Below are 23670 nucleotides of genomic sequence, written 5' to 3'. Positions count from 1 at the left end.
CCGATTAATACGTTATCGTTGAAAAATATGTTTATTCTAATAATAGAGAATCATTTCCGCCCTTCTGCGGTATCGTCAGTTGACTCCGTCGAAGGACGCGGACTATATTAGTTCGAGTATCAACCTTACAGCTGAATCACTGGCCTAGTGTGGGGATGTTATCGATACTTTGAATCGATAAAAAAAATGTATGTGTCAGCTCTGACACGGGTCTGGAGTTTACTCCTTAAGAACGAATATCGGGATATTTAAAATGTTTATCTCTTTCTCGCAAGAGACGTTACTTGGTAAAAGGTCACTCTCAGGGCTGGTTGCGTCTGCTTGGCGTTACTGTTTTTCACGATTTCACTCCCTGTGTATTTTTCATACCATAAGCCTTATATCGTTATACATTTCTTGATGAGTAAAATTCAATAAAATATTTCGACTAATATTTATTAGGAGACTATGGAAGTTAGATGGGAGGTTTTAAATGTTTTAATTGAAATATAGATGAATATTTTAGCCGAGTTAATTAATAATCGGTTTCAAATATATTTTTTACTCTTAATACATAATATTTTTGTTTTTATTTACTTTAAATTTCATTTGATTAATTTTTTCGAGATGTATGTTTGAGGTAACTAAAACACTTTTAGAGATTGCAGCGTCATTTTTTATGTTACATAACTTTTATCAAAAGGCTATTTTAGTTTGTTATTGCCGTACTAATTTAAAGAATTCTTATTAGTATACGCATTAATAATTCTTCAAATAATATTTATGTGCTGCAACAGACAACATTTTAAAATGTTACATTTGTAGCGTGTTTGAACCTTTCCTATTTATATAACACATACTCATGTGTTACGTGTCTAATCGCGATAACATTTAGTTTATTTATTAATTTTAATAAATAAATCATTATAACGCCATGTCTACAATAAATCGTGATTACGACGATGTGTTGGCGCAGTAATACTATCTACAGACTTGATTATTAGTCGCAGTGGGTTCAATTTCTTTGCACGTAAAAAACGTTATCCGTTATAATTAAAAGTTTTATATATATTTTATTTTATTTTTTAAGTAATAAAATTCAATCCATATTAAATTTATTCGTCAATAAAACATTTATCAACAAACCCAATTATATTGTTTTCGAATTTAAACTTTGTTTAGCCACTGTGAACATTTCTAAAGAAAAAGTCACGTCTTTTTGACATAAATGTGTCAAGAATACGTTACCCCGATGGTACTGTGGTGTGATTTCAACTTAATTAGTACTATTTCAGTTGAAGTAAGCATTGTACATGTCTAAAGAAAAATACAATATAATGACATCCACATTATATAATTATAAGTAAATTGCCGAAATGTATAAGTATATAGCGCAAACTTTAACGAATGTACCAAGTTGTACTGTTTTTTTCTGTTCTGTTCATTATTGCCTAGACTGAATATATCAAAGAAAAGAAAAGTATGACGAAGTTGCAGGGTCAGCACATTTGCAATATCTAGACAAGCGAGTGGTGTTACTTATTGATGGCATGTAATTTTAAATATAAAATTAAACACATCGACAATAATTTTTGAGTGATGTTCGCGGATGTTTGATATTAAATTAAAACTTTTAAAAATCATCCGATCATACGTCCCTGCATTCACTTTCTATAAATTATATTTGATGAGTTGCGCTCCACGGGACCTGTGTACGTATTTAAGTTAAGATTACATCGAGAGTAATCACCAATTTGTAATCGTTAATGATGTCTTTAAGGTGAAATTCAAGACTTTAACGAAGCGTACAATAAATTTAAATTCCAAAGTAATTGGATTAAAAAAAAAATGTTTAAATTTTTTATTAATCAACTATCTACCGAGTGTCTTATCCTATCTTGTGGTAATGTATGATAGCTACATGCTCTATTCTGTTACTATGTTTTATTCCGGTTGATTTAGTTCATTTCGCGTGAAAAACTTGTAAATATATAAAAATAATACTAATAAATATTTATTAAAATTTATGCAAATATGGTACATATTATGTATATTCTAAGGTAGTAAGTAGGAAGTAAGATTGATGGTCGATTAAAAATCGCTAGATAAAATGACATCATCTATTAAAGTTGACATGAGCTAAACGCAGTCATTTCGAAATGGCAGTATTTTATGTATATATTTATATATTCTAATGTATTCGATATTACGTAAATGGCCACAACGACATTGAAACACATACACACATAATAAACACCATTAAAATTCTAATCGCGCTCGTTTCCTCGACGTTATTCCCCTTGAATCATTTACAATGGCTTTGATTTTATAGTAATTTAATAAATTGGTTTCGTACAGAAAAAAACATTTGATAGCGGTTATAAAAACACGTCTAAAGTTAAATTGTTTAATTGACTGATTACGAAATTTTAGGTAATCTTATTTTAATAATTTATTTGTCTAGTTTTGTTGATATTCATTTAAGTGGATTGAAAGGATAAATAGTACCAAATATACCATAAAATTTATCCATTAGTTTTCATATATACGTTTGATATTAATGTTAAAAAAAGTTTTTCGGTCTCTTCATTTGTTTTTTTTTTGCAATTTTAAACGGTTTTTTTCTGATAGAAGTAGTACGTATGTTGTTCCTATACTTATATACAGATATGATACCAGACGAAAATGAAGACTTTCTGAAAATAGTTATTTGTTCTGAAATAAGTTAGAAATGGACTTCAACAGCACGCGGTAAAATAGTCCATTAGAGCCTGTTTCTCCTTAAAAAATAAACTTCAATTATCACTCACAGGAAGCGAATAAAAATATCCCATAAATAAACTGGAATTCGATGGTGAAAAAGATTAAAATATTAATATCATAAACTTTTCCTACTACATACTATCGTGCGTCAGATTGCTTTGAGGACAATCGGTGATACAGACCCATAATATATTAAAATAATTAGAAATAATTTATCGATAGTTCTCAACCCCATCCCTATCAATTCATAAATATAGTGTTGTCGGTTTACATAAGAGCTCATTCAGTGTGGCGCTATCTAAAATAAAACGCGACCGTGACTCAGCTGCACGCACGGCCATTTTATTTATTATGTTCTATTTAAGAAGTTAAGAACTACCTCTTTCATTAATTTACGCTTTTCGAAATGTGGGTAGTTTCATTATAATGGAATTTTAATGTTAATTTTATGTTTAAAAATAATTTTATTTGCTGTGTTTGGTACTGTATTTGGTTGTAATTTTATTAGGACTTTATAATGTTATAATTGTGTTTGCTCGCAAACGAAAAAAAAAACCGACTTCAATTACATCGAAGAGTAATACAACGTAGATCGACGAAAAAATAGTCAAGTAACTACGCGTTATCAAAGACTACTCAAAAAGTAGTTATTAGATCTCGATAAAATTTATACGTAACCACATGATAAACATCAGCTTTTGATTAAGTTAAAAATCATCAAAATCGGTACACCCAGTAAAAAGTTATCGCGGATTTTCGAGAGTTTCCCTCGATTTCTCTGAGATTCCATCATCAGATCCTGGTTTCCTTATCATGGTACAAAACTAGGGATATCCCCTTTCCAACAAAAAAAGAATTATCAAAATCGGTACATCCAGTAAAAAGTTATACGGTATAATAAAACGTAGGTCGATAAAAAAAGCGTCAAGTAAAAACGCATTATTAGATATAACTCGAAAAGTAGTTGTTAGATCTCAAATAAATTTAAATGGGACCAATTGGCACACACCACCTTTCGATTAAAACAAAATTTGTCGAAATCGGTCTACCCGGCCAAAAGTTCTGATGTAACATACATAAAAAAAAATACAGTCGAATTGAGAACCTCCTCCTTTTTTGGAAGTCGGTTAAAAAGTAGATATTAGTTTTTGTGTACAGCGTATGAAATGTGAATTATAAATGATTATCTTTTGTATATTTACTTAGAATAAAAACACTTCTTCTTTTTCGTGATATTTGTGAGTTTATATTGAGTAATATGTAAAAAAATGATAGTATAATTTATTTAGTTCTATAATAAGTATGGTGTATTTATTCCTTAAGTTTCACCATATTTAACTGTCTGACTTTATTTTACTATAAGATATAAAATAAAAACTAGTGATTTAATTTCTCAATTTCCCATTAAATGCAATTAAATTTATTTCACTTTGAATATTTTAAGTTGACGAATAATCAAGTAGTTTGGTCTTTCGAGCCGATTTTTGTAATATTGTAAATCATTCCAATCCAATGCGAAAGAAAAATACTAATGAAGCCTAAAATTGGTTTCAGCAGTAGTTGCGCATTATATGACTTAGCTTAAGTTTAAATCTGTTAAATTCTCCAATTCAACCGTGAGATGATTTGATGAGATGAAAGGTGAACTGTGTCGAAGTTAATATTCGCAATGGCGAAACTTTATCGTTAACGGCGTCGTAAACGCGACTCAATCGTAAAATACGTATATACGCCTTTAACGAAATAACCGGTATTACTAGGAATAAACCTAGCCTTTATTGAGCGTTAATTGAATGTTTTCATTGATGTAATTGCAATTACATTGATGATGATTGAGGATTGATTCAAGCTGTAACATCCAACTGGGTCCTGGTCAAAGGTCTCTTTCTCCACATATGAGAAGGTTTAAAGCTTAATCGCTATCTTAGCGTTTACATTTATGTTAGTTATTTAATTGACTCTAAAACATAAATTACACAATGTGCATGTTTTTTTTTGCGTAAATTACGAGTAGTTAGCAAGCGATCGCGCGATGTCGGCGAAATTTCGGCTAATTCCTTTGCATTACATATTCACCCTTTAAGACTATTTTTTTATATTTATTTGCTTAAGCATTATTCTTTTGTATTTTTCTGACACATTGGCGCAACGGTCACAGCACTGGTTGCTGTGCCGGAAATCGCTGGTTTGCGTTCCGCACAATGGCAAACATGTATTGGCCATAGAGATGATCGCCGTGTATATATTCGGATAATCAGTAAATCGTATTGTGTAGTTAAATATGAGGCGTTAAAAAAAGTTGCCATACGTTTTACACAAAAAGTATCCGAAGTCACCAGTGTTTAAGATTTGAGCGAGAAATAAATGTTAACCGAGTAACTGTTCAAATGTTTACAAAACGTTTACAGTTAAAGAATATTGGACAAATATTGAACGAGAGGCACATTCGAGTTTTCGATACTCACTCAAATATTTAGTTACTCTTATACCGCTGGTGATATTGTTTAAAATCAAACAAGAAAAGGAATTTTATTAGTGTTACTAGTTGCGTTCCTAATAAGGAGCCTTGAACCCATAAAACTACTACTGAAAGTGTTTTGTTTAATTTTCAGGCTATTATTAATCCAATTGTTACTAAGTATATATATATATATATATATATATATATAGTTATAACTTTCCAAATCTAGTACCAACTAAAACCCTATTGGAAAATTAACTTATTATTTAATTCACCTACCAAGCATTAACATGTGAGTATCATTTAACCTTGCAATGTTTTCGAAAAGATTTAGTATAAAAACATTTTCCGAAACCTAAGACTTAATCTAGACGCAGCCGCATCTTTTGTTTAAATAAAATATGACATTAACTCTACACTCGAAGTAAACGATATGCGTGTAATAGTAATCTGATGAGCGCCGGACCGGTAACGATAAAGCCAGTTTAATGGATGACCACTGCGCTTGTTATAATAATCCTATTACTGATCTTAATCGTGCTCCTATTGAACATTGCATCGATTTCGTATTTAATGAGGTAATTGATTTTATAAATAGTTATCTGCGAGCTTCTGATTTACAATGAGAAATAATAGTTTGAGTTCAGTACTCACACTTTTGGTGTGTGGCTACGGCACTAAAGAATTTAGCCACCCCCTCTCTTCCCGTGGGTGTCGTAAGAGGCGACTAAGGGATAACAAGGTTCCACAACCACCTTGGAACTTAAGAAGCCGACCGATGGCGGGATAACCATCCAACTGCTGGCTTTGAAATGCACAGGCCGATGACGGGCGGCAGCGTCTTCGGTGCGACAAAGCCAGTACTGCGGTCACCAACCCGCCTGCCCAGCGTGGTGACTATGGGCAAAACACATGAGTTCGCGTTATTTTTGGCGTAAACTTGTGGAGGCCTGTGTCCAGCAGTGGACCGTATAGGCTGTAATGATGATGATGATGATGACTCACACTTTCATACTGCAATAATATTTTTGAACATACGAGACGAACACTTCGTTGAAATGGAAGGTCTTTTATATTTAAAGGTTTTTTTCTTCGGTCTAAAAATGTATAAATGTTTTTTAAGAACTTAAAACAGATATTTTTTTTTCTTTTAAGTAGGGTAAACAACTAACTATTAAGTTATCATAAAAATTACTATCAAATTATAATATACTAGTTACCCGCCCCGATACTAGTTACCCGCCCCGTCTTCGCACGGTTGCAAAAACTATCAGTGTTCCTCTGCATGTATTACATATAAACCTTCCTCTGAAATCACTCTATTAACTAAAGAAAACCGCATCAAAATCCGTTGCGTAGTTTTAAAGATCTCAGCATACAGACAGTGACTTTGTTTTATATTATGTAATGATTATATTACATTCACTGAACCTAATTGTGAAATTTCATAAGAATGTTACAGTAATACAAACATATTAAATATTTGTATCTTAACAGATATAACTCCCTTAATAGGTAATATTATTTTATTTCTACATTTACAAGAACATATAAACCAATTTCAACTTGAAGATTCATCCGAAATGCTTTCTAATCGAGTTTATAGACAATAACAATAAAGGAACAATACGTTAACTCTATGTTAGAGTCACCAATCGTTCGTTTTTCCCAGGACAGGCCCAGAAGTTTATTTTTAAATGATCCGTAAATTGTTTTTTGAACTGAAACTCTTTTAGAATCTTTGTGATTTGAAACTCAGTCTACGTCTTACGTGTCCTCTCGTCAATGCGTGTTTCGTTTTTGTTTTTCTTTTTCATTTTATATTTTGTCGGTGTTATTCTATCACAAGCATTAAATTACAACAAATCACGTTTGGTTTAAATGCTATCCTGCTATGTATGTTTAAGAATAAACTTTAAATCGGGCATATTTTTGGCAATCTTTTAATATTCATAGTACGTGTCATACTTTGTATTTTGTACTTGTATTGAAATTTTTATTTTGTCGAATGCCTTACTGTTAAGAGGTACTGGTCTGGTTATTTTTTTTTTTTTTGTGAAAGAAAAAAATAAAAAGATAGACGGTAACAAAGAAAGTTTATAGACAAATTTGAAGAAAATAGTAGCAAGCAAGCAACTATAAAAGACGATTTGTAACAAATAAAGCGTATTCCTACTGCCCTCATTTGCGAAGCAAAAGTCATGGTCAACCTACATTATGCAAACAATGTGTAATCTTTGACCCATAGCTTTCGACATGAACCTAGGCGCTCGTAAGGTTATCAAGATGGTCACAGGTACCACGTGTCTACACTTTGAGTTCCTGGCCTCTATTAACATACAATGCTTTGGATTTTGTTTGTGCATTAGCACAGAAATGCAGGTATCTATGTGTTCTGGGAAATACACATGTAATTTATATAATTCAAATGTTTTGGGGAAATACGTAAATTAATTTTGAACGTTACGGTAGGTAGTTTAAAAATCAGTAGATCTCAAAACAAAATAGATTCATCAGATTATTATTAACATTCGTGTACCATGGGTACCATGGTCAATACAAAATACGACCACTTCTTGATTACTACGAGAAATACATTACTTTGTAAATTAGATCGATTTTTCTATTTACAAAGAAAACTGCACAATGCAAATGTAAACCGTAACTCGATAATGCGGTATTAATTGATCCTAGGCGTAATTTACACTGTAAACTAAAAAAGAACGACTATTTTGTCGCACATTTATATGTAATGAAAAATAATAAAAGGAAAATAGCACAACTTAATATTAAGGAAAATAAATAAATTGGAATTACTAACTTCCGGTTTAAATATAAATGGAAAAAATATATATGGTTAAATATATATGGTTTATATGTATATGGAAATAGTTTTTAAGTATAATTATGACACAAGAAGAAGCAGGAAGATTCTTTAAATGTTAATCTCACAACAAACCAAGGACCATTATGACTAGTCCATAATTGGGTTGGCTAACAAACGAAAAAACTGACTTCAATTACATCGACTATTAATATAAGGTTAGTAGACAAAAAAAATAAAATAACAAACGCACTAGTCGCCCCTACGATTTTCGAAGGTTCCCCTCGATTTCTCTGGAATGCCATCATCGGATCCTAGTTTCCTTATCATATCATGATCCTAGTCACCTTATACCATGAGATATCTCCTTTTCAACAAAAAAAGAATCATCAAAATCGGTTCATAAATGACAAAATTATCCGCGAACACACAAAAAAATATACAAACGAATTGAGAAACCTTCTCCTTTTTGAAGTCGATTTAAGTGTAGATTATAGACACATGTAAAAGTAAAATTATGGTAGTTTATACGTATACTGTGTTATTATTATATGAATTATGATTAAAATTCACGAGCATCAAAGTTATAAACTTGCAACACTGAGTGTACATGTCATAATAACTTCTCCCAATTATTTTATTTATTTTTGATAAATTTTGTATATTTAAAATAACTAGCTTAGTTTAAATAAGTAGTAATTTACTCGAAGTGCCAAATTTGTAATAAGTATTCATAAAAGGAATACCCAAAAGATAAATTGTGTTCGTCGGCTGTCATCGTACAGGTAACGAACTCGAGATTTAAATTGTATCTTTGTCATTGTAATTTCTTTCCTTGATCTTTTCATAGATTGTTGAGTATAATACATTGTCCACACAACCTGTACATACGTTAGAGATTGTTACATTTATCTAAATTCTTAAACATAAAAAATAAAAATGATGACTCGTGGATCCAAGGCGCGCCAGGCGGAGGAACAACTCCAGCTGGCGCTCCAGGAGCTAAAGACATACAGGGTACAGTGTGAGCAATTACTAAGGGAGAGAGACGAAAATGAGAAGGAGTTGGAGAAGATTTTCAAAAAAAATACAGAATTAAAAAATCAAATGTCACAAATGTATACTGAATATACTAATGTAAAAAATGAAAATGAAAATCTTCTCAAAATAGTCAATGGGTTTGACCAGTGCAGAGATGAGTATGAGGAAACCCTCAAATTCAACAGTGAATTGAAACATCAGCTGCATGAGGCAAATAAACAAGTTATTCAGCTTAAAAATATAAACCATAGTCTAACAGCCTCTCAAACCCAGTGTCTATACAATGAATTGGTTGAAAACGCACCAAACTTAGTGTCTTCTGTCTCAAACTTGAAAAATAATATTAGTGTAATAGATTTAACCAGTGATGACTCGAACACTACCATCCCTATGCCAAGTAAAAACAAATTAAAAAAATATATCAAAATTAATAAACTCATCAAAAAATGTCACAAATTCTTAAAAACAAAAAATATTTATAAAAAGTATAATAATATTTGTAAAGAGAAAATAGAAATTAAAACAAAAATGATATCATACTGTCAAGAAATTAATATATTAAAAAAAGACTATGAGGCGGATGTTAGCTCACTGCAGTCTGAGATTGGAAATTTAAAGCATAGTTTAGAAATATTAACATCTAAATACAGTACTGCTCAGAAAGAAATTGCTGAACACATATCTGCCATGGATGACCTGGTGAAACTTGGCAACAATAACCTCGAGCGTTTTGACTCTTTTATTAATTATCATAATTGCGAATGCCACATTTCAGCCTCCGGTCCAACAGGGCAGATAGATACTAGCTTAACTAGTGAATCCCTTACTCCTCGGCCTGCGGGGACTCACACCGACCCCAAATATTATAATGTACAACTACCTGTACATTCCATATCTATTCCTGAGGAAAAAAATAAAATAAAAATTTACAGTGATGAGTTAGGAAAAGGTATGGGAGTATTATTGAGTGATTTTTGTGTGGGCCAGCGAGTAATCAATCATTGCATGCCCGGAGCCACTTATAATCAAATAGTAAATAGCATTTTGAGTGAGGCTCACTGTCCCAACACAACTATTATTTTATTAATTGGGAGAAGGGGTAATGTAAACAAACACCTAATGGAAAACATTTTAAATAGATTGAATCAGTTAAATATAAATAAAATTTTATTGTTTACACTACCTTATTTAGCTAAATTGCCACAGGAAAATAGGTTAAGATATGACATTAATAATCTAATGCACACAATAACTACTTGTAAGTATTTAAATGTAAATATTAAAAAAAGTAACAAAATTGATGTTATTGACATAAATAATTTATGGAACAATAATAATTATATGTTGACATATAGTAGGCTGAGCCTACCATTTTTCTTTAAACGACAGATAGCATCTGTGCTATCATATTATATACAAACAGACATAGCCAATAATCTGGTTACTTTGATATCTGCTCATATTGAGCAAAACTGTAATATGACATTTTCTGACGTGGAATCCGTTCCAAATAATAATTTAAATTAATTATTAAGACAACAGAGGAAACCTCTAGCATATTAATAATCCATGACATTAAATCAGATAAATGTCATAATAATTTGGTAAGGAAAGCCCACAGTTGTAAAAATTTATATACTGTAAACCTGGTGCACCAAAATATACAGGGCATGCTAGGTAAAGATCTTGAACTGGAGTTATTTATGAATGGTGAAAATATCAATATTTTATGTTTAACAGAACACTGGCTCTCTATTTCCCAGTCCATATTTAACTTCAGCGGTCACCAGGTAGCTAGTATGTTCAACAGAGAAAAAGCTATACGCGGTGGCTCTTTAATAATTGTAAGTAAACTTTTTAAATATAAAGAACGTAAAGACATTGTGAGCCTCTCTGTTGAGCAAACTATTGAATTAGCCTGCGTAGAGCTTGAGCACTTCATTGTTGTATGCGTATACAGACCTCCTAGTGGGTTATATGAGTACTTTGAGAAAGTATTGGAAGAAGTTTTGTTAAAATCAAATAATTCTAATAAGGCTATTGTTGTATGTGGGGATTTTAATATTGATTTATTAGATAATTCTAATATAAGTCTGAGATTTAAGTCTATGCTTCTATCATATAACCTACATAACTTATTTACTGAACCCACTAGAATCACTGCTACTAGTGCTACATGTATTGACAACATATTTACAAACTGTAAACCTTATTCTAAAGCTATTATTAATAAGTTAAGCTCAGACCATTGTGGCCAGTTAGCTTCCTTTTCTTATTCTTTAAATGTCAACAAAAATATTTTAAAAAAGACCTTTGTACCTATAAGTGCTACACGTGTGGAGAAGTTTAGAGGTAGTATTGTGGCAAAACTTCCTTATTTATCATACATTAATGACCCTAACTACTTATATAACTCTTTATTTAAATTAGTAAAAACTGAATTTTCTACAATATTCACTTCAAAAACAGTCAATTCAGGGGGTCTCTTGACATTTGGTGAATGGGCAACTACTGGCATATATAAGAGCAGGCAAAGGCTTTATGAATTGTACAGTGAAAAAGCCTATAATCATAGTGTATCGTTTGCTTCTTTTGTAAGTGCCTACTCAAAAATGTTTAGAAGAGTATGTTCCATGGCAAAATCCTTGTATATTAAAGACAAAATAAGAAATGCGCATAATAAAATTAAAATGACATGGAACATAATTGCTTGTGAAAGTGGAAGAGTCACAGATCGCAGCTTCGATTTTAAGTTAAATGTCAATGATAAATTTGTTACCTCAGACCGAGAAGTTGCATCTGAGTTTGAAAAATTTTTCACTGACATTCCGCTTTCTACAACGCAATCACTTAATTCGTCTCCAGGCATTGCCGAATTTTTGCTAAAGAAAAACGTTAAAGAATGTAATGTAATATTTACGTTTAAACCTGTAAACCCCAAAGATATAATAATAGCCTTCAGAAGCCTGGACGTCAAGAAAACAGCTGATCTATGGGGTTTATCTGTAAAAGTCGTTAGTTCGATAATTGATGTTGTCGCACCTCATCTAGCTACTATATTTAATGGCTGTATAGAACATGGTGTGTTTCCTGATCTAATGAAACACAGTAAAGTAATTCCTATTTTTAAATCAGGCAGTACCCTAGATCCTAATAATTTCAGACCAATTTCAGTACTCCCAACATTTAGTAAAATTTTTGAAAAAATCATCCTCGGGCAAATGTTATCGCATTTTAATGCACACAATCTACTACATAAGAATCAGTTTGGTTTTACAAAAGGTCGCTCCACAACAGATGCTAGTGTTGAGCTAATTAAAAATATTTTTGAGGCATGGGAGAGGTCGCAGGATGCTCTTGGGATATTCTGTGACTTATCCAAGGCCTTTGATTGTGTGCACCATGAGACGTTGATCAGGAAACTGCATCATTATGGGATTAGAGATAAGGCACTCGACCTCCTGAATTCCTATTTGAATAATAGAATACAGAGGGTTGATATAAATGGTAAGAGATCTCCTGGGGCTCCTCTGGATATGGGGGTTCCACAGGGCTCTATCCTTGGCCCATTTCTCTTCCTTATTTACATAAATGATTTGCCATTTTTTGTACAGGACAAGCATGAGATAGTATTGTTCGCTGATGACACTTCACTTATTTTTAAGGTGAAACGTAATTTACTTATATACGACGATGTAAACGATGCTCTCTCAAAGGTTGTCTACTGGTTTGATTCAAATAATTTATTATTAAATAACAAAAAAACAAAATTAATAAAATTCACGACACCGAATGTTAAACTTGTTGATAATGGTGTAGAATTGGGAGGAGAGATGTTAAAACCGGTGGAGTCCACTAAATTCCTAGGCATCACTATAGATTCGAAATTGCGGTGGGATCTTCATATTGAGGGGATAGCGAATAGGCTCAGCTCTGCAGCGTTCGCGGTGAAAAAAATTAGACTTATTACTGACGTAGATACAGCTCGCGTAGTATATTTTAGTTATTTCCATAGCATTATGTCATATGGAATCTTATTATGGGGAAATGCAGCTACTGTCAATACTATTTTTGTCCTGCAGAAAAGAGCTATTCGTGCAATTTATAGTTTAGGCCCTAGAGTATCATTAAGAGATAAGTTTAAAGAAATAAAAATATTGACTGTTGCTTCTCAATATGTGTACGAAAATGTTATGTATGTTCATAAAAATATACACGAATTTCCCAGGAATTGCGACATGCATAGCATTAATACTAGGAACAAACATAAACTTGCAGTGCCTGTAACTCGCTTACGCCGAGTCAGTAATTCCTTTTATGGACAATGTATACGCTTATACAACAGGCTCCCAGAAAACGTTCAAAAAGCTTCTATTGCTAAATTTAAAAAAATTGTGAAAAAACGATTGTGTAGTAAAGGATATTATTCGATTAATGATTTTCTAGAAGACAGTACGCCTTGGGAATGATGTGATCGCTTCCAGGCTATTTCAACTTATAAAATTATTGTTCAATTCGATTTGCTTTGGGAAAAAAAAAAAAACATTACTGTAAAAAAAAAAAAAAAAATGATATTAGTCCCGCTGAGTTTCTTCCGCCAGTTCTTCTCAGGTCAGAGGCTTCTTCTTTCCGAACTGGTAGTAGACTCATGACGTTCAGTAAGAAATTGTAATAATTTTATGCTGAATAAAATATTTTGAATTTGAATTTGAATTTGAATAAGTATAAATAAAATAAAAGCAATAACTACGACAAAACATTCGATAAAAAATAAAGACAATGTGCACGCGCTACACTTGATTTCGTGGGATCAGAAAAAAAAGAATGATGTAGGCTGATGTTGGCGATGAATGGTCCATCGTACGGATTCAATATTTGAAGTAAACACACACACGGTCGTTCACCTTTATATCTCGTTAATACTGGTACGTCATGTCGCAAGAGGCCGCTTAAAGCTTAATAGAGAATCGATATTCGTGAAATGATGAAATGTCAGTTCAATCTGAGTGGTTCTTTATGTTTATGCGTATTTAATTTTGAAGGAGTTTTATGAATTTCATTAATTTGATTGTTGGATGGTTGGAAGCCACTGTACTACTATTCCTATGCTTCTTTCTATAAGTCTTACGATAGTCAAGTTGTAAATGATGTACCAGCCTTATAAGGCTAGACTATGCAACAAAAGGCCTGAAAAGACAGCGAAATGAAAACCGCTGGATTCAGAGGCCGCAGGACCGGATATAATGGCGAATATTAGGAGGCCTATGTCCAGCAGTGGATTTTTAAAGTCTGACGGATGGGTCCAACAAAAGTGAAATATTGATTTTAAATAAGTTGCACTCGTTTTTTTTTCTCAGAATCTTCCTTGCATTGCCTTCCTAGCCTTTATTAAATCATTGTGTTTGAATCATTTGAGAACTGAAGAGATGTATTCCGTTAGAATGCTTACCGTTATTACCAATAAAGCTGTATTCATATATATATTTATACTAGCTTCCTCCGCTCTTATTGATGTTAGTGGACGATATATAGCCTATAGCCTTTCTCAATAAATAGGCTATCTAACACTGAACGAATTTTACAAATCGAACCAGTAGTTCCTGAGATAAGCGGGTTCAGACAAACAAACAAACTCTTCAGCTTTATAATATTAGTATAGGATACATTCGTAATTAAATACAACGTTTAACTGCATCAAGCATAATTTTTTAGAAGTTTGAAAGAAATATTTAAATCTCATTATGAACTCGTTTATTTAATTCTTAAAAAAACTAATTTAAATCTGTGTTTTTAAATTAGATACGTATTTGTTTATAATGACAACGATAGTTCGAACACGAAAACGATTTGCAATTGAGATTCATCTCATCTCATTAGTCTTATCGCATGCAGAATCTTCGAAAGACGAGATGAACAGGTTCCACGTGAAATATATTAAAGTAGGGTTGAACAAGGTAAATTATTAAATAATATCTAAGTAATTAAATTAACTTTGTAATTTACATTAATAGTGATAATTAAACAAAATTTTTGAACGTAAGAGTCACGTAATAAGGACTGGTGTAAAAATCGGGACTATATCAGCTATAAAAAACGATAATAAGGGCTGATTTTATACTAAATCAGTATTTCAATTAATCAATCAATCACATCAGCCTATCGCAGTCCACTACTGGACATAGGCCTCCACAAGTTCGAGCCAAAAATGGCGTGAACTCATGTGTTTTGCCCATAGTCACCACGCTGGGCAGGCGGGTTGGTGACCGCAGGGCTGACTTTGTCGCACCGAAGACGCTGCTGCTCGTCTTTAGCCTGCGTATTTCAAAGCCAGCAGTTGGATGGTTATCCCGCCATCGGTCGGCTTTTTTAAGTTCCAAGGTGGTAGTGAAACTGTTTTATCCCTTAGTTGCCTCTTACAACACCCACGGGAAGAGAGGGCTAGAGGGAGGTGTGGCTATATTCTTTAATGCCGTAACCAATCTGACTTCAACCTGAATCCAATAACAAAAAACCTGAATCCAACTTGAATATATAAAAAAAATATTACAAATATACGTTGTATTCCACAATGAACATTACATTTGGCGATAATATAATAAGACACCTCTTGAAAATCAGAACTGACAAAACTATACACGAAAATATTTTAACAGACATTTTTTTGATTAACATCAATTTTTGATTAACATCAATTTTTGATTAACATCAATTGGCATTTGACCTGTACAAGTCTTGAGAACGAACTAGTAATATTTGGACAGTCATCGTTACACTATCAGGCGTTTGTGATGTGGGAACAATGACGTTTTCATTGTGGAGCGTAAAAGGTCTGAATCGATTAAGCGTATTCTGATGATGATTCTGATTATGATTTGATGAAATGGTTTTATTTTTAGTCTAGTTTATCTGCAGGCTTGATTTCACGGATTTTATTGCGTGTATTTCCACCACTAAGTATCTACTTGAGATAGGAGATGAAACTTTCTTACGGACAACATACAGTATATTGAGTTACTTTTAAATTTGGTATTTATCTTTGTGCCTACTATATTTAATCTGTCCCCTTTAAATAAGCTTAATTGATTAAAATTCATAATATCAGTATCACACGTGGTACCTAATACTCATAAAAACTCCGCACCTAATGCAAAGGACGATGATGAAGCGATGAACTACCCTCATGTCAACAATAATTCTTGTTTATACCGTTAAACATCGTATTCTTAAACAAATATTTATAATAGTTATTTGTATAATTTATTTTCCCATGTTATTGCTGATGCGACATAGCATCATGTTACCTCTAAGAAAATAATAGTAAGTTGAATGTGTGCGAGTACTTCGGTAGATAAGATAGCTGTGTATTTCACCTTCTAATAAGCTTGAATCTCGCGCGTCTTCGCCTGCGTAAATCTGTATTGAATCTTCGGTTTATATTGATCAAATATCGTTAGTTAATATGCAACTACCTCCAGGCTTAGAATATGAATTCTACTGAATAACTAGAAAAACCCTCAAAAAACAGTTAATATTTGGTGTTCAACCAAACTGACATATGAGAACGAGACATTTAAACACAGTATGGACCTATTTAATGACACGATTACATGATTTTTGCTACTCCGTTTTCTCCCGTTATAATAGCCTATAGCAGGTAATAATGACGTAGCATTCTACTGGTGAAAGAATTTTTAAAATCGATTAAGTAGTTTTTGAGTTTGTCAATTATAATGTTAGTATAGATGAACTCGTTGCGACCCAAGCGAACGATAACCTAAAGATATGCATAGATAAACGTATATCGATAACCCTTGTTAGGTTTTTGTACCGTTACCGGTCGCTAACTGGTTCAATGCCAGGCGGCGCTGTGTAAATATGCTATGATAATATTGGCTTACGATACGCAAATGTAATTTATTCACACTTTTTATTATCTTGTGTAAGTCGGCTTGTCATTGTTTTTGTTCTGAATGTTTAGAAGAGGCCAGCTATTTGTGTTATTATTATTTTTTCCCCTTGACAATATTTCAATTTAGTATACAATGAGGAAGTTTTCCTTTTCTATATTTTGCACACCTGCAGGTTTATTAAAGAAACAATGTGAATAAATAAAAATAGAATTAGTTTACCGTATAATCAAGTATATCAAGGTCAGTGTTTTACTACTAAAACTAGAGATGCAAACTGGGTAGCTGTACTCTGCGCGCGTTGCTACGCCTTTTTTAACCGACTTCAAAAAAGGAGGAGGTTACTCAATTCGACCATATATATATATATATATATATATATATATATATATATTCTAATCTATGTTCGAGGATAACTTCGTCGTTTATAAACCGATTTTAATAATTCTTTTTTTGTCGGAAAGGAGATACTCCGAATGTAGTACCATGAGTGTAAAACCAGGGTCTGATGATAGAATCCCAGAGAAATCGAGGGAAACCTTCGAATATCATAGTGACGAGTAGTGCGTTTATTAATATTTTTCGTCTACTTACGTTGTATTATTTATCGATGTAATTGAAGTCGGTTGTTTTCGTTTGCGAGCAAACACAATTATTTATGGTCTTACCAACTCAGAAACCAATGTCGGCTCATGCACAACACTTTGTTGAAGATCATGACATTTATTTATTTATTTATTTAAATGATCAAATGCATAGTATAAAAAAAATACAGACAAACATATAACAAAAAAGAACCGAAAGTGGTAAAAAAACCGGGAAATCCCGGTTCTCAAAAACAGACCGGTTCTAGAAACCCTAATGTAGTAGTCCTCACTGCGTAACTGGTACAAATTATTTAAATACGTTATTTGCTAAGTCTTGGGACCGACACGAAGATGTTATTCACTTAAGCAATCTAACAATTATCAAGACAGGTATAACCTATGGCACAGTGGGAGTAAATTTAATGTAGGATGTACATGTAAACAATTACCAAATTTTCACAATCATTTTCTTTTCCAGGCCTCCATGGACCTTCCACCGGACAAGGCGAAGTTACTTCGAAACTACGATCTTGAAAAGAAATGGGAGATCATATGCGACCAGGACATGGTACAGGCGAAGGACTCGCCAGCTCATTACCTCAACAAACTTCGAACCTACCTCGACCCGAAAGCCTCCAGGAGTCACAGAGTACGTATCGTATTATGTTACTAATTTATCAATCTCTTGGAATGTGTATCATCTCTGATTAAGACAATAAGGAAACTCAAATAACCTTGGAGTGAATTAAATTGACAGCGCCCGTGAATCATAACATTTTTCTACTTATATAAGCTATATTTAATAGGTCTGATTGTCCTTAGAAGAAAATGGAAAAATCTAATTTTAGTTCGTGGATTAAATGGAAATAAAGCCAACATTGGTTATATTAGATGTAATAGTAGATTTGATTACCCTGTATTGTTTCGAAAGCTAAGCCATATAGCACAGCGCCCTACTAAGTACCGTTAGCGGCACAAAGCGCCATACATCAGCTAACTGCGTCGATGTAGCGTGCAATTCTAAGGGACAGTAACTAATAGTCTAACCGCAGTCGTTCTGCAAATCGCTCTTACCTTTGTTCTGTTCAAGGACCGTTTACCTCTAGACAATAAAATAAGGCAGTCACTCCACTGTTACCTAACCAAATGTCTAAAAACTAACTTAGGTCAGTATTACTGCGTAACAATCTGAAATAAAATCAGAACTATATTATCTCTTTACAATGTATGTAAACATCAGCATTTTGCTCGCGGCTTCGCTTAAATAGATTTCACGATTTTGACTTCTACGTTTTCTCGTTAAAATATAGCTTATGTCACGACAATAACGTAGCAAGGTTCTGATAAAAGAACTTAAAATTGTTTCATAGCTTTTAGGTTTATTTATTACAAAAATTCAGAAATATACAAATCGTTCCTCTACATGTCATAAAATGACTATTCGAAGGCGCTCATGGGGCCTGTTTGAATAAAGTTGTTTTTGATTTTATCTCATATATAATATTCTCGTCTCACAATGTTAGTTACAATACTCCTACGAATTTTGTGTGCATATCGGGTAGGTAGGTCGGCCCTCATGTATTTATCATACCCCTCAGTTATAAGAGGGGGGGGGGGGTTAAGGGGGTTATAACATATATGGCAAAACAACGTTTGCGGGATCAGCTAGTATTAGTATTAATTGATAAAAGGAAATTCAATCTGCACATTACTCGTTAGTATACTGAAGACGACCATCTATTTGAAAGGACCATCGCAATAAGTGATTGTTACAAATGTCTTTACGATGATTCATTCTGCAATCAATGTTATTAAAGATTCCTCCTAAGCGACTTACGTCACGTCTATTGTTCCTGTCCTTACTTGTGAATATATATCATGTGTGACACGTTAGCGTCGTTTCTAGAGCTGTTTGATTGGATAAATATGGTGTTCCCTGAATCGTCGGTAATTAATTTTTGGCATTAGTTTACAGAAGATTAGGACAGCACTAATGATTTTTATGATGATATGACTTTAAATAATCGACCTAACTACAAATATGTTAATTTCTTTACATAATAATTTACACTGAGTAGAACAAATATTTGGAAACCGTTTAGTTCTATTGTATAAGTGTTAAAGACGACACGCTGGCGCAGTGGTTACAGGAAGTGACTGATACGTTAGTAGTCCCGGGCTTAGGGCATGCAGATGTTTATCATAACCTGATGGTATACGTTATCATACACTTCTGGGGGTAGTTAGTGAATTTAGATTCTACTAGGAGTCGTCGAGTGTGAAGCGTTTATTAATTGATTTGCTATGTTACGTAATTTAAAACATAGCTAATTTGAATGAAATAGGTATATCGAACTTACGATCAAAGAGTTCAAACACATTAAATCTGTTGTCTAATCAGTGCGATCTGATACGCGGTCGTCGGGATCTGAATGAGGGCGTTCGTTCATAGGTCGAGGCGTGTCATTCGTTGAATAGTACGTAGTAAAACAGCATCGTGAATTAAGTGGTTATATATACAGTTAGGAGGCACAGTAAAACCAATTTTTCAAGATTTTTTCTTTAAGACTTGAATTTATTAATGTGAAAATTTGTATACATATTATGGTACTTTAAAATATATTTTAACGTTTTTCTATTTGTAAAACTAATAATTTCTAAAGTTGAACGATACCCCGTAAATATATGATGTCCCAGAACTCGTAAAAAGGTGTTTAGCGGTGATTATATCTCCAGACTGGATCATCTGAAATAAAAACCCAAACGGATTTCGGTAATCATTACATAGCATAAAACAAAGTCGCTTCCCGCTTTCTGCTTAGATCTTTAAAACTACGCAACGGATTTTGATGCGGTTTTCTTTAGTAAATAGAGAGATCCCAGAGTTAGGTTTATGTGTATAATACATGCGTATTATAGTAGAGGAACACTGATACATTTTGCAACCGTGCGAAGCCGGGGCTGGTCGCTAGTGTATTAAATTATCTAGTAATGTAAAGGAATAATCGCAAAAAAAATGTAACAAAATGGCGGCTTATACCCTTTTTGCCTTAAATTGTATATAAAAAATAAATATTCGTCGGTCATTCCTGAATCTTCGATTAAGTACTAAAAATATATTTAAGAAGCTTGTGCTAAAATTTGAGAGTAATCGGTTTAGCAGTTTTTGAGCACTGGATAAAAAATCGTGACGCGAGATTTTAATGATAATAAATATGGATTTTTCTCTTTTAATGTAATATTAATTATTTATTCGTAAGCTCCTTAATACTACTGACTCACGACGCGTGGATGTCATCCCGACTAGATTGAGTCAGCGAATATTAATAATAATTTGGGATACTATATACCTATTATTTAAATCAGATTGCCTTGGAGGTACCAAGTTTTCCGAATGTTATTTATAATAGGAGCTTAAGATGTTTATTTTTTTAACCGTGTTCAAATATAATAATACTAGCGACCCGCCCCGGCTTCGCACGGTTGCAAATTTATCAGTGTTCCTCTATTATATTATGCATGTATTATACATATAAACCTTCCTCTTCAGTCACTCTATCTATTAAAAAAGCCGCATCAAAATCCGTTGCGTAGTTTTAAAGATTTAAGCATACATAGGGACAGAGAAAGCGATTTGTTTTTACTATGTAGTGATACAAAACCCATTGTGACATTTTGAGAGCGAACTACAGTATCGAACAAAAAGTACAATAGTTTTGTATGCAATTATCTTAATAATAAAGTAATATAAAGCATAATCATTTCATTAAGTCTTACAATTAATAACTAAAAAATAAGTACAGAATTACTCTTCTGGCAGAGAATAAAGAAGAGAAGATGTCAGCTAAAAGGTCATACAATATTTAATTAATTTATTCTATCATCATTCAATTCATACGTTTTACTTAATTTACGACCAATCGATATCTCAAAATTTATGTTTCCAAATGTTTAGCTAGTTTATGCTAATTCGTATTTAAATGTTGACTCTGAGCCTTCATTAATTCACGCAATAATTTAAGTTTATCGTCCTGAATAATAATCATCTGCAATATCATAACTAATTGCCGTCGCGTCCTACGCTCGCTTCGTAATCAAATTTCTACGACTAGCTCGTTGGCGAAGTTTGTAATGGCCCTGCTTTCTGCTGCTGTATCTATGTTGTCGGTTCGATCCCGATATTTGTATTTATTTATTAATATATCTGTTTTTCTATTTATATTTATCAAACAAAAAAAATAGCTATAACAGTCGGCTGTTACCTATAACAAGCCTTAAGTTGCTTACTGTAGGAACAGATGACCGTGTGTATGTTATAAGATACTTTTTATTTATATTTTTTATTTTTTATTCTTGTATTAGCGTTAATAAAAAAATATTCCTCTAAATATTACATAATCACGAACATCACGTCCCTTATATATATATATATATATATATATATATATATATATATATATAATAATATTTAAGTCTTATATTTCCTATGTTAAGGTCATCATAGTTTTGAGTTCAGCTATCAACTTATTAATTGCACCAACACATACAAATATTCTTTGTTGTACACTGTCAGAGATTTTTTTTACACCGAATGAAAGAAAATATTGACATGTACAAAAGGTGGTTTTATCGCTAAAAGAGCGATCTCTTCCAGACAACCTTTAGAATGAAAAAAGGACATGACAAAATAATTAGACCGCGTGGAGGTGTACATACATAATATCCACAATCATATATCATCTATAATCAATATAAAATACAAATATACATACGACAGAAGAGAGGAAGGACCGTGTAAAGTCATTGTCAATAATATACATTTGCGGTAAATTAATTTATAAACTTACAACGTGACTCATGAGATTTTTTTTTCTTTAAGTAACTTTTAAAAGTGTCTAGTGATTGTGCACGCCTTATATATTTACGGGTAAAGCATTCCACAACCGAACAGCTTGTACCGAAAAAGAGTTGGTATAAAAAGAAAGAGCATGAGAAGGAGTTTTAAGAAAAAGATTACTATCCGATCCGGCCGGTCGTGAGAATTTGATAGTAACTCAAAGCGCCAACCAAAAATCGTAGTAGGCGTAGAGTTTGTGAAAGCATACCACAGGTATGTTTAGGACGTGGGACAATCTTAATTCTTGTTATACCATAATATTAGAATGCAACCATAACGTAGGCTTTGATTTTGTTGATTTTGAATATTTAAATAATAATAAATATTATAAATAAATAAACCTTTCACACTCAACGGCCCCCAGTAAGATTTCCAGGGTCCGGAAACACATACAATACACAAGCACAAACGCCCAGACCCCGACTAACATTTGTATGGCCAATACAAGTGATTGTCATGTGCGGGGATCGAACCCTCTACCGCTAGCGCAACATGCAGCAATGTGACCGTTTCGCCAAACGCGTCGCCTGATTATTTTTGATTATTCATGGCCAAAATATTTACGAACAGTCGTAAAACTTTGCAATTATTATTAAAAAGGTTTTTAAAAACTGCAAAAGTTTTCATAATTGAATGTGACAGTTAACTCACAAACAAGATAAAAAATATTTATAAAACTTTCTACATACTCTTCACGTAACTAAAGTAGTAATATAAAATCATTATAATTTTTCAGAAAAGAAAAATGGTCGGTGACTCTACTTCTACACAAGTTCTTAGGGATTTGGAAATATCGTTGCGAACCAATCATATCGAGTAAGTATTTTAAAAATAAAGACAGAAATATTTTTATGCGTGTTAAAAAACTCAACTGTAGTTGTTCTGGGAGCAAAGTAGAAGTCAAATTCAGCTCGATATAAGAATCTTTGTCACATAAAGGTTGCATAAATTGGTTAATTATTTATGCAAACGAAGGTGCCGTTTCTTTTCATAATCATAAATTTTTTTATAAAAAAACGAGTGTGTTCTAGACCACACGACTAAAGTAAACGTCCTTAGTTGTCCCTAAAGTAATATACGAAACGTATCTCTCTCTTTCTATCTTCACTAACTTATACCTCCCTCTCAACTACCGTCCGCCTCGCCCGATCACACTTTTCGTAACGCTCTCGTCACTTATTCACCAGCTAACTTCCCAAATCAAGCGTGCG

The 23670-nt window shown here is 32.8% G+C and overlaps 1 protein-coding gene across 1 annotated transcript in view; it reads left to right on the top strand.

Annotated features, from left to right (window-relative positions):
* LOC123656381 (formin-like protein) overlaps positions 1 to 23670 on the top strand; it is a 96602-nt gene that overhangs the window by 54126 nt on the left and 18806 nt on the right. The window contains exons 2-3 of the mRNA XM_045592070.1: positions 18041 to 18211; positions 23196 to 23275. Coding sequence (XP_045448026.1) covers positions 18041 to 18211; positions 23196 to 23275 — 251 coding nt within the window. The remainder of the gene's footprint in view (positions 1 to 18040; positions 18212 to 23195; positions 23276 to 23670) is intronic.

The sequence above is a fragment of the Melitaea cinxia genome, chromosome 9, assembly GCF_905220565.1.
Source record: "Melitaea cinxia chromosome 9, ilMelCinx1.1, whole genome shotgun sequence".
Classification (NCBI taxonomy): domain Eukaryota; kingdom Metazoa; phylum Arthropoda; class Insecta; order Lepidoptera; family Nymphalidae; genus Melitaea; species Melitaea cinxia.
Note: the sequence above shows the minus strand (reverse complement) of the source record. Positions and strands in the feature narration are given on the sequence as shown.